Raw genomic sequence first — 12743 nt, 5'->3', positions numbered from 1 at the left:
TTTTCTCAGTCTCTTCTGCTTCTGTTAGGTCCTTGCTGTTTCTGTCCATCTTTTGGGGGTTTATTATTAATAAAATCATATCAGTAACATAATGAATTTTATTAGCTCAAGAGACTTACCTGCTGGCTCAGCAGTAAAGAGTCTGTCTGCAACGCAGAAGGCACGGGAGACACAGGTTCAATCCCTGGGTGGGGAAGACCCCCTGGAGAAGAAAATGGCAACCCATCCCAGTATTCTTGCCTGGAAAATTCCATGAACAGAGGAGCCTGGCAAGCTACCATCCATGGGGTCACAAAGAATCGGACACAACTGAGCACATGGCACAACATTAGCTCAAGGATACCCAGGTTAGAGAATAGGACATGAAGCCCAGATATGAGCTCAATAATAATTTAACACATGAAAAGGAAGGCATTACAAATCAGGGAGATCCGTAAAGATTATTCAGTAAATGGCAATGAAGCAGTTGTTAGCTATTTGGGAAAAAAAGAAAGGAAAGATTGAAATCATACTCTAAACCACATTCTGTGATAAATTCCAGAAACATTAAAAAAAGTAACATCCTAAAAAAATTAGATGTAAATACTGAGATATATATACACACAAACACATACAGTTTCTAGATGTGGAAGAAGTTTCAGAGGAAAGTATTTCTTGTCAACAAATAGGACAAAGGGCTAGTTCCTTCAATACATAAAGACCTCAGAGCACTTCTAAGGTAACACCAAAAATCTCGGGAGTTAAGAATGCAGAGGAGATGAATATCAATTCAGAAAGGAAAAAATACAATGGTTTGTGCAGTCAAACCTCAGTGGTAATTAAATCAGTGCACATGAAAATGAAATACAGTTTTTCATCTCTCAGATGATAAGCTCTGTAAGGAGGAAGTGCCAAGTGATCATCTTCTCTCATACCTAGACACTGCTCTAGCCTTCTTAGGAAGCAGTTTGGCAGTATATATCAAAAGTCAAAAATAGTCTTAGGCTTTAATCTACTAATTCAGCTTTTAAAAACTTTTAATCAGGAAGTATTTCAAAATGATAAAAGTCAGCATGGATTTAATCAGACATTTTATATATATATGTATATATGTATATATATAATATTTGTGTTGATATATAAATATTATATATACATATATAAAACCTCTGCCAAAAACGTCCTCCTTCCACCTTTCATACAGTAGAATATTGGACAGCCATGAAAAAGTATGTCCACAAAAATATCTTATGACCTATAAAAATGTTATGATATGATGGGCTTAGGAACCAAGTTAGTATGTAAAATAATTTTTATATGCAAAGAGCACATAGTTCTGAAGGAATTATGCCTACATACAGATGCATTCTTTCCTATTTTTATCTTTTATTCATTTTGATATTTGGAGTCTTTCAATTGTAGGTGACAGAAGATCAGTCTCCAGTTGATTTAAGCAATAATCAAAGTGGGAATGGGTGAGATTTCTTGGTTCTTACAACTGAAAAATCTCATGTCTGAGGTATGACTTCAGTCAAGAACAGATACTGTAGCCCAGATGATGTCAAGGCTGGTTTTGTTCTGACTTCACTGTGTGTCCGGTGGCCTCCCAGTGTAGAGCTTCCAGGCATCCCTCATGGGCACAGGATGGCTGCAGCTTTCCAGATCTCACATCACATCCAAGCGAAGAAAGGTCTGCTTATCAGTTTCCCCTGTTGACAGAGGAAGCTCATCTATCATGTGGGCACTAGCACTATCTCCTCACATCTCGGTGGCTCTTAGTAGGTTATTTGCCAATCCTTGAATCAGGTGCTGAGCCAATAAGATGAGACACTTACTTGTCTCAAACCAATTGGGATCTACATCTGGAGCCCACAGAGGGTGGGCAGTAGAGCCTAAACCACTAGAATAAAAATAGAGAGGAGGTTATTTACCCTAAAACAAAACTAGGTACTCTTCTAAGACAGGGAACAGATCCCGGGCAGCAGAAGCAACCAGTGTCCCCAGTCAGGGTGCTTTCCAATTTGCTCTAAAAACATACATTAAAGTCATGATCAGAAAAAATGAAATGTAAGAAACTGGAGGAAGGAGGATGAAAAGTTTCCCTGTCTCTTTAAGAAATATTGAACCCATTAAGTGCTCTGAAGAAAAATGGAAACATGTCAAGTTTTTAAAAGTTCTGAAATGAATTAGAATCCAACCATGTAGGAGGCAGTGCCATATAGAATTTCCTGTTTCTTGGACTCTGAGAATCTCAGTTCTCTCACTAGTTGCTTAATTGGGGGCATATTGCTTCATCTCTTTGTGGCTCTTTCTTCATCTGTAAAAAGAAATACATTACTACCTACCTCACAGGACAGTTGTGAGGATTTTTTAAAAATATGTGGATGCTGAAGCAATAGTAAGCATTTAAGGAATCTCAACTATTAAATGATTACTGAATTTTAAAAATTACTAGCAGACTTAAAACAACTATTTCAATGGCCTATATGTGTTGTGCTGAGAGACGAAGACTTGATATCCTTTCTCTAATACATCTCTCTCAGCCTTAACTAATTTTCACACGTACACATACAATATTATTTCCTTTCACAAGTGTGAAGCCTTAACTATGAAGAAAAGGAGATTATGAAAGAGATTAGAGGAGAAAGTATAATGCTTCATCCACAAACTGACGGCTTCAAAAGTCAGGACATCTTTTTAACACTTTGGGGCACCATTAATTATAGCTAAAATTTAGATTGTGCTTTTCATGTGCCTGGGCTTAATGCTCTGTTTTTACCTATAGTAACTCATTGAAGCCTCACAGTAATTCTATAGATGCGTTGCTGTTATTATCCCCCCATCATATGGGTGAGGCAATTGAATGCTCCAAAGGCTAAGTAATCTGCACGAGGTGGAGGAGCTGGGATTTGAACTCTGGAGTGCAGCCAGGCTTGTGATCGCTCCCTTTCCTGCCCCCGACTGGTAGAAACCAGCTTCCCTCTGTGACGATAAGCAACATGACATGACTTGCTTGGCCCTGAAATTCACGTTCACTGTAGCTCTTCTCTCTCATGGCAGTCATCACAGGCCATCAGAGACACTGAATACATGCTTCTGGAATGTGTCCAAGAAGGTAGATAAAGGGAATGCAGTTTAAAAATGGGGCCTTCCGCGTGCCCCGTTCAGTGGCCAGAGAAAACCCACCTCACTAGGAAGTGTCTGTTGTGTTTGACACCCCCGCTGATCTTGGGTCTGTGCAGTCAAAACAACAATGGATTGGGAAAATGAATCTTGTGCAGGTGCAGGTATGAATAACTGCCGGTTCACGATCTCAAGATCCAAGTGTAAAACGCGTGTGAAGCGTCTGCCAGCAGAGAGGTGCCTGCTGCCGTTTCTGGCAGTGACCTCGGGGCACCTCTGCAGCCCCGCTGGTTCTCCTCGGGGTCTCCTCAGCTGTGGGAGTGAAAGCAGCAGCCAGCACCTGCTCACCCACCCCCCGGAGTCAGGGAGAGGCTCTCTGTTGGAAGGAAACGTATCCTTTTCATGGACTATGCTGTGCTGTACTTAGCCACTCCATAGCTCTGGCTGTTTGCAACCCCATGGACTGCAGCCCGCCAGGCTCCTCTGTTGATGGGGATTCTCCAGGCAAGAATACTGGAGTGGGTTGCCATGGACTACAACTAAACAAAGAACGCTCCTTTATAACCTAAGTAATTCCATACCTAGAAGGGATACTTTCACTGGTTCTGTGATCAAAGATTTTTTTCTTCTACCAGAACATGCTACCAGGTACTCCATTTTGAAGATGCTGTAAAGATTCTCTATTTCTCTCTTTTTATTAGGGCTTCTTTTTTAGAGCTGTTTCGGGTTTACAGAAAAAGTCACAGAAAGTACAGAATTCCCACAGACCCCTCCTTCCCTGCTCATAGTGGCTCTTGCTGTTAGCATCTTCCACTAGTGGGTGCACCAGTTCGTTTGACTACTATCATTCCTTCTGCTTTCTTTGAAATGTAACATGTCTGATTTTCACCCCTCTTGTGACACTTAACGTGAGATTTACACCACTTTGCAACGCACATTGTCCATTTCAGCATGGGGCCGGTTTTTAAGTGTAAAAGTATAATTATTGATGAGTCTCACACTGCTGTGTTAATATATTGTGTTTTCAGATCCTGTTGATCATTGCTTCCGTTATTGGGATCATCGTCTACAGGCTCTCAGTGTTTGTTATATTTTCTGTAAACCTTCGCAAGATCTCTAATGGAACAGACCCAATCCAGAAGTATGTAACTCCACAGATGGCCACATCCATCACTGCTTCCCTCATCAGCTTTATCATCATCATGATTCTGAACACTATATATGAGAAAGTGGCAATCATGATTACTAACTTTGGTAAGGTCCTGCTGTATATCTATAACATGAGTCTTTTCTAAGACATTTTTAGAACTAAGTAAAAACAGGGACTGTATATTTTAGGCATTCTAATTTCAGTATGTTACAGTTTTTAGAAAATTTCAAGTGTAAACATATTTTCTCCAGCCTGTCCAAGAAATGAATTATCTCCAGGTTTGCATTAGTAAAAGGGACAAAGCAAAGACAGTCATTATGATGTCCAAGCTCTGTGTAAACAGATCAGTGCTGAATAATATTTTCAATTACATTATATTATGTACCCTATTGTTGAAAGTAAATAGTCTCTTTATTGCAAATAAGTGGAAGAGGGTCATGATGCCAGTGGTAAATCTGCTCCTGCATTGCCGAGAGGACAAACCATTAGATTGTTATGCGTCTTCCCCCCACGCTGTTCATATTAATATAGCTCCACTCTCATCAGCTCTGGCGATTGTTGTAAATGTTTCTTCTTTCTGGCTTGCATCCCAGGCAGCTGCTTAGTAGCCAGAGTTAAGTGCTTCCTACACACTGCATGTGGCTGGGTCATTCTCCAAAATGTTATGTTCAGTGGTCATCTTCTGAAAATGATAAGACTGATTTAAATTCTAAACTTGAAAGATAACCCATTTTGTCTTCCCCCAAATGCTTCTAGCAAAGTTTCCCTTTCCAACAGGCCTACCTTTTTGCAGTTCAGGAAGACAAGAGAATATCATTTAGCATACTGTTGAACATTAATTTTCTGTCTTACATTGAAAGAGGATAGTTCTTGCCTATTTGACATCATTGTGGTTATAAATTTTAAGGAACAGTTGACTACTTTTCTGCTATTTTGGGATACTTTTGGGATATTGTTTCTCCTAGGGGAGAAACTCAACAATGTGTAAACTTGAAATTAACATTGTAGCCACATTAAGAAATTGAGAACAGCTGAAATGGAAACTGAATTGTATTTTTTTTTTATCATGTTAACTCATGTATCAGTATGATTTTGATGAGGGTCTCAAAGCTGTTAGCAATTTTTAAATCTTAACATTTCTTTTAACTACAGAACTCCCAAGGACCCAGACTGATTATGAGAACAGCTTAACCATGAAGATGTTCTTATTCCAGTTTGTCAACTACTACTCTTCGTGTTTCTACATCGCATTCTTTAAGGGCAAATTTGTGGGTTATCCAGGAGATCCAGTTTATTGGCTGGGAAAATACAGAAATGAAGAGGTGTGAATATAGAGTTACATTCTCTTGGCAATTTAAGCTGTTGCATGTTTTCTCTTAGTTGCCCAATGAAAAGTATATTCCTTACATTTTCATTGTATATTCCTTACACTTTTTTTAGCCTAAACTAGAATTTCAGAAAAAAAATAAAATTACTGACTTTTTCATGTTAGATCCATCTAAAATTTAAATGGGACTTTTTAATATTTCAGTGTGACCCTGGTGGGTGTCTCTTTGAACTGACAACGCAGCTGATAATCATCATGGGAGGAAAAGCAATCTGGAATAACATACAAGAGGTGTTACTTCCGTGAGTACCGAGTTGTATAATCTTGAGGATAGAACGGCCCACCCATCACACTCACTTCCCCGCATTTCCCCATTGCTGCACGCCCACCTCTAACGTGAAGTAGACTCTCTGCTTATTATCCAGCCAACAATGTGCATGTATCCAGTGCTTAATAATGATATTTTAAAACCTTTCTATTAAACGTAAATCCCCATCTGCTATAGTTTCTGCCTATTAGCCCATCCTTGGAGGCCGATGGGTCATACTGCCCTCTGAGAGATGGCCCTTGTTGGAACTTCAGACCAAGTTTTTTCACAGCTTGTTACAACTTTCTCCACCTTTTATACATGCATTTGAAAATCAGTAATAGTAATTTGTTGAGTTCTAAGTATGTGCCAGTCAGTGTATTAAGTGCTTTATATACTCTCTCATTTAATCATCTAAACAATCCTTATTTTTATTTCCCTTTTGCAGATGAAGAATCCATGTCTTAATCAGGTTAAATGATTTGCCCAAGTTCACATAGCCAATTAGAGGCTACTGTGGGTTCAAATGTAAAACCCCATGGCTCCAAATCCATGTACTTTTAAGAACAGGGGTTCACTTATGGTCCTAAAGCACCAGGCTATGTAGCAGGTTAGGAGACAGTTGTCGAAAATAACTACAAAGGTTTTGACTTACAGTTCTTTTCCTGGAAATGAGAACAGATGTTAGCTAAGGTCACTGTCTTTTTCAATGAAACCCAATCCCATATCAGAGTGGACAAGTCCAATGCCATCTGCAATTTCTGCATGTTTCAGCTTATTGTCTTAGTATTCTATTGCTGCTTTAACAAATATCCCCACAGTTAATGGTTATTGGAAGAAAATGGGGTGGGGGAGCCCCACAAAATAATAAATTGAATATTAATATCCTGTGGGTCCTGAAACTCAGAAGTCTGCAGAGGTCTCACTGGGCTAACATCAAGGGGCTGGCAGGGCTGTTTCCTCCAGGCTCTAGGGTAATCTGTATCTTTGCCTTTTCTAGCTCCTAGAGGCCACTTGCATCCTTTGACCTGTGACCTCTTTTCTACATCTCACAGCCAGCAAGGTTGCCTGTCTCTGACTCTTTTCTGTGGTTACATCTCCCTCCCACACCCCTCTCTACCTTCTCTTCTGCCTCCATCTTCCACTTTTAATGACCCTTGAGTATACTGGGCCCACCTGGATAATCAAGTCTTGTCTCTCATAGTCAGCTGATTAGCACCCTTACGTGCATCTGCACCCATAATGTTCATATGTTCTGGGGATTAGGATGTGGACATCTTTGGGAAGAATATTTTCCTGCCTGCCACACTAGATGATTTCTAGCTCTGAGTTTCTGTTGTCACAAAATTGTTGATCCCTCTCTTGTCTCTCTCCCACACCGGTACTCTGCTCCTACCAGCCTGAATGTCGAATGCAACCTTCTCAACATCCTCCGAAACCGCTCACACAAGCAGGCCTTATTGATGTTTGGGGCATGGAGGAGAAACTTAGGCAACTTCAATCTCGAAATGCAGAACTCCATCTCTTTAGTCTTTCATCCCACTGTACTACTGAGAATCTTGTTGTTTCTTATCAGCCTTCTCTGTAGGCTCCAGAATACTAGCATCCTGCCTTGTCTTCCCGCCACCACACCCAGCTTCCTTCTCATCCTTTCTTCTCCCTCTCCTAACCTTTCTTCTCTCTCCCTCATTACCAAGTTTCTGTTTATTCTCTTTGTAGAGCAGTTAATTTCTTGTCTTTTTTTTTTTTTCTTTTCTGTTTTTGTAGAGCAAAACCTTTTGGGTTTCAGCATGTCCTTCCACATTTCTTCACTGGAGCTTTTATCTTCTATCTTCAGTGTGAATTATCAGGGTCTGTCTGTAAATAAGGACATCCTCATTTCTCCAGTTCCAACCATCTCCCTCAAAAACAGATTCTGATCTTAGCTGTGAAATGAATACTTTTTTTGCCCTGCTGTGCATAGACAACCCTTACCTTGGGCTCATAGTTAGATTTTTTCCAGATGAGTAAAAGTAGGTCGTGTGCAAATAATACTGTGTTTCCCTATGAAAATGAATGTATTAAATAGAGGAAAAGCTTAACTCAGATTACCAAAAAAAAAAAAAATAAAGCATTTTCTGAAGGAAATAGGTTAGTTACCTAACACTGAGTGTTTGTGAATAACTCATCAGTGAGCTATTTTCTGATTTAAATAATCAAGGAGAAGAGTATATTTCCTAAACTGGTACTGAGAAATTCATACAAAATGAAACTTATTCATGTGAAATAATTAAAAATAAAGGGTACATTATAGTATCAGTGGTTTGTTTATACCTTCACTTCAAGGAAGCACATTATTGTAAATTCTTGTGAGCTGAACTTTGCCTTCAGGTATTTTTATTACTCACCTAGAATATTTAAGTAGGGTATTTTGAATTATGTTTCCCTTCTTTGAAAACTGGGAGTGCTGAATGTTAGGTAAGTTAGGGACTTCCCTGGTGGTCCAGTGGCTAAGATTCTATGCTTCCCATACAGGGGGTCAGGGTTTGATCCTTAGTCAGGGAACTAAATCCCACATGCTGCCACTAAAGGTCCTGAATGACACAATGAAGATCAAAGATCCCATGTGCTGCAACTAATACCAAGCATAGCCAAATAAATAAGTTTTTTAAAAAATTAGGCAATTTAGAGAATAGCTTCTGCTCTTTATATAGGTGCCAGTTTCCTTCCTTCCTTTTTCATACAACATTCTAACATAACAGAGATATATCAGTTACTTTTGCTATCAGAATGACACCTATTCCAAAAACACATAGAAAGGGGAAAGAAAACGTGGAAAAGTTAGTGGCTATTTTCACACCATTTAAATATGTCAAAAGGAGCACGCATACTTAGTTGCTTAGTCATGTCCGACTCTTTGCAACTCCATGTGCTGCAGCCCGCCAGGCTCCTCTGTCCATGGGGATTCTCTAAGCAAGAATACTGGAGTGGGTTGCCATGCCCTCCTCCAGGGGATCTTCCCTACCCAGGGATCGAACCCACATCTCTTCTGTGTCTCCTGCATTGCAGGCAGATTTTTTACTGTTTGAGTGACCCGTGAAATGAATGTCACCATAAACTCACCTGCTTCCACCCTCAGCTCCACTTGGGGTCCTTGCCTGGGGTTCACAGAGCGGATGAAGGCCGTGTGAAGCTGTGATCTAGGCTTCCTTTAGGGGGTTGGGGAGATCTCTTTAGCACATGCAACAGCACGTGGCATTTAGTAGGTCCTCAGTAGAGCCAGCTGAGTGAATGAGTGACTCATGTGCTTCAAGTGCAAATGTCGGTAAATTAATGGAATTGTTCATTGGACTCAGAGAAAAAGCCTAGAGCCCTTTGGCCTTCCCAACCTCACTTTCTTTTTTGATAATTGGACATTCCTGGGAATTTTATTCTGCACTTGACAAAAAACTAGTACAGTTCCTACATTAAGCTACTCACTCTGAAGAAATTTTATGATAAAATGTTAAAAAAAAAAAAAAACACAGAGTTAAACATCCAAAATGCCTTAGCATTGTCCTTTGGTGTTTAGATAATGGATGGCTGTAATTCTCTTCCTTTATTTGTTTTCTATATTTTCCACAGTGAACATTCACTATTTAGATAATAAGAAAAAGCAGACTTTTTACAAGAGGAAATATCTCTTATCAAGATATAATTTGACTAGAGAATGAATCAGAGACATACAATGAGAGAATCCTAAGTACAGGTATTCTTCACTCTACACACTCAGTCTTAAAATCCAGGAACAGTAAACTCAGAGTAAAATAGATTCAGATAGTGAAGGATGCTTGTATTCAAAATTAGCAAAATTACCATGATCTATAGTATATGGATAAAATGTGGTAATAAAGAGACAAAGACAAAATGAGGTGTAAAGTGTTTCACACCACAGTTTACATGTAGTAAATACTCAATAAAGGACAATTTTTTATGATAGTGTTAGAGTAATATGCATGGTCCATTCCTAAGAAAATTACTTTGTAACCCATGCTTAGAGGACGAATCTTTTTCCCCAGCCTTGACCAGGGGAAGAAGTATCCAGTGTGTCTATACTTTTGAAAAGTTTTATAGGCAATTCTCATGGGCAATTAAATTGATATTCTTATACTAGACTCATAAACCAATAGAAAAACCCAAAAGACCACGAACAATAACAGATGGACTTCAAACCAAGATTTCCTGCTACAGATGAGTGATTCAACTCAGACTGAACAAGAGGCTCAGAGTGTGACGTCAGAAAAGCCAGCTAGTCAGGACTTCTGATTTGACCTAATATGATTGGTGGTGGGAGGCCGTACAGTACAAGGAATAAGCGCCAGATGAGTTAGTCATGCAAGTGACTGCCAGGACGGAAGTTTCATCCTGAATCCAAGTCATGATGGATTTGGGTCCCTGACCGTGAAAGACCTGTTTCTCTGGAGCCTGGAGAGGATCTCGTGAGAGGCTGAGGCTAAAAGTGTGAGGGCAGGCAAAACCTAAACCAATAGAACCCAGTGATCTTGAGTTTGGGTGTCACGAAGGGAGATGGATGTGTGTGGTCTTCGTTGCCACGTGTACCACAAGGGGCCCGTGGAATGTCTGAAGAACGGTGCATTCCCGGCCAAACCTCAGACTTGACTGATTACAGAGCTCCGGGTTGTGGCCTCAGAAGTAACACCAGCAACAAGGGCTCCACGTCATTCTTGTAAGTGCTGAAGTGAGATGCGAGCCAAGAGTCTAAGTAACTTAGCCCTCATTTACTGTTGGCCTCAGCCAATTAGCCTCTGTTTGTCAAAAGAAAATCTCACACAGCAGGTTAGGAAGTTTGCTAAATCCTCATCTGTTCTGAGTCATTTCATCCTGACAACAACCCTGGGCAGTGTAGGTTTTGTCACCCCATTTTATGTAAACTTGACTAAAGTTATAACGAATAAAAGATGAAGTTTGGATTCAGATCCAGGGATATGTCTGAACCCATATCCCCTCTCCACTTCCACAGCCTCCTGCTCTTCCCCTAATGTCAAAGAAGAAAGACATGGGGAAAGATGGTGAAGCCAAGGGTACCGTTGCTTGTAGAGAAATCTCCCCTTAGCAAGCCTGGGGAAGTGTCAGTGAGCAGTTAACACTGAGATGAGGAGCAGTGGGAAACCCAGCCTGGTCAGCTATTTGTAATTCACATCTTGCACTCTGGGTGGGTGGATGCGTACATACAGGTGTCCACGTGCAACACATCCAGTGGTCTTTACAGTGAAATCCTTATAAATGTGCTGTGTAATCAGCCAGAGCTTAACCAGATGCTGCGTTATTTGCTGTTATGGTGCATCTTCTGATGAACTCGACAAGTAAACCGCAAGTCAGCTGTTACTTCAGGGGACCACAGCCTTATAAGCTAGAGATGCACACCTTGTTTCAACACCAACTGTTTCCAGTTTCTTTTCAAGAGAAATTGAAAAAGGGGTGGGGTGGGGGGCATTCAGCTGGCCCAGAATCTTCTGAGAAAGAAAAACACATAACCCAAGAGGAGACACAGGACTGCTCTGCGGGGCAGCTTCTAGCACCGGGGGCAGAGCCCTGGGCCACCAGTGGAGGCCAGGATTCCTCCGAGCTCTGCTCTGACTTGGAGGAAACATGTCACAGCTTTGGTCTTTAATTTGTTCAGCTGAAAATAGGGCCTTGGATCTTACTATCCAAAGTCAAAGTATGTCAGTTTTCTGCACAGTTGCCCTCAATGATTCCCCGCTTCCTTCAGTGTAAAAAAATGCCCAAATCCTCACTGTGGTCTCTTAGGCTCACAACCCCCACAATCAACAGACTTACTTTTCTCTTTGCCCCCGACCACATGGGCCTCCAGACTTCCCGGATGGCTTAGCAGGTAATAATCCTCCTGCTACACAAGAGACGCAGGTTTGATCCCTGGATCAGGAAGATCCCCTGGAGGAGGGCACGGCAACCCACTCCAGTACTCTTGTCAGGCCCAGAGTCGGAAGTGACTGAGCACACATACACACTGGCCTCTATGCTTTGTTTATTTTCTCTGGCAATTTTCAGGCTGGAAAGATCACTTTGGATAAGAGCAGGAAAATGGTGAGGGTTGGGGGGGGGGGGGGGCAGCTAAAGTTAATCAAATGAGGAAAAGTATTTTTAAAAAACTAAAATGCCCACATGAATAGGAGGTAGGAGAACAAATCATAGTTACACTTGTGATAAAACCAGGTATGTAGTCAATATTATTATTGAAAATATTTTGGGATAGAGAGGCAGAAATAAAAATAAATTTAGCATGAAAACAAGAAATTGAATTCTTGGAAAGATGATGTGTTCAGCTCAAAATATCAGTAATACTTTTATGCTGTTGGTCTGATAGTATTCTGACTGATAATTTGATCTTTTTGGCAGCTGGGTCATGAACGTGTTTGGACGATGTAACACCGTTTCAGGAGCAGAAAAGATAACCCCACGATGGGAACAAGACTACCACCTGCAGCCCATGGGCAAACTGGGATTATTTTATGAATATCTTGAAATGAGTAAGTCACTAGTGAAATTTTGGGTTGCTTGAAATATATTGGAACCTGCTTTGGATCCCCAAAGCATCGATTATAGAGCCAAATTATTCTCTAGCCTACTGAAATGGAGTCCATTTTTCTCTACTAGATAAAATTATACAGTCAGGCTTTCAAATATGGTGACTGTGTGTATCTTTGTCAATATTTGTGTTATACAAAGCTGAAAATTTATTACACAGCAGTGAAATCGAATACTCATCGAGGTACATCTTCACCATTAATTCTCATAGGATTCTTACCATGTTGTCTAAGGATGAACTCAGAGCTATTATTAGACGTGACTCAGCCCTG

At 40.5% G+C, this 12743-nt stretch overlaps 1 protein-coding gene across 2 annotated transcripts in view; it reads left to right on the top strand.

Annotated features, from left to right (window-relative positions):
- ANO6 (anoctamin 6) overlaps positions 1-12743 on the top strand; it is a 238979-nt gene that overhangs the window by 205026 nt on the left and 21210 nt on the right. For both annotated transcript variants that reach the window (XM_043886376.1, XM_043886382.1), the window contains 4 exons: positions 4131-4356; positions 5405-5574; positions 5784-5881; positions 12283-12413. In XM_043886376.1, the coding sequence (XP_043742311.1) occupies positions 4131-4356; positions 5405-5574; positions 5784-5881; positions 12283-12413 (625 nt within the window). The remainder of the gene's footprint in view (positions 1-4130; positions 4357-5404; positions 5575-5783; positions 5882-12282; positions 12414-12743) is intronic.

The sequence above is a fragment of the Cervus elaphus genome, chromosome 3, assembly GCF_910594005.1.
Source record: "Cervus elaphus chromosome 3, mCerEla1.1, whole genome shotgun sequence".
Classification (NCBI taxonomy): Eukaryota; Metazoa; Chordata; class Mammalia; order Artiodactyla; family Cervidae; genus Cervus; species Cervus elaphus.
The sequence above is the reverse complement of the archived record's forward strand: the minus strand, read 5'-3'. Positions and strand labels throughout refer to the sequence as shown.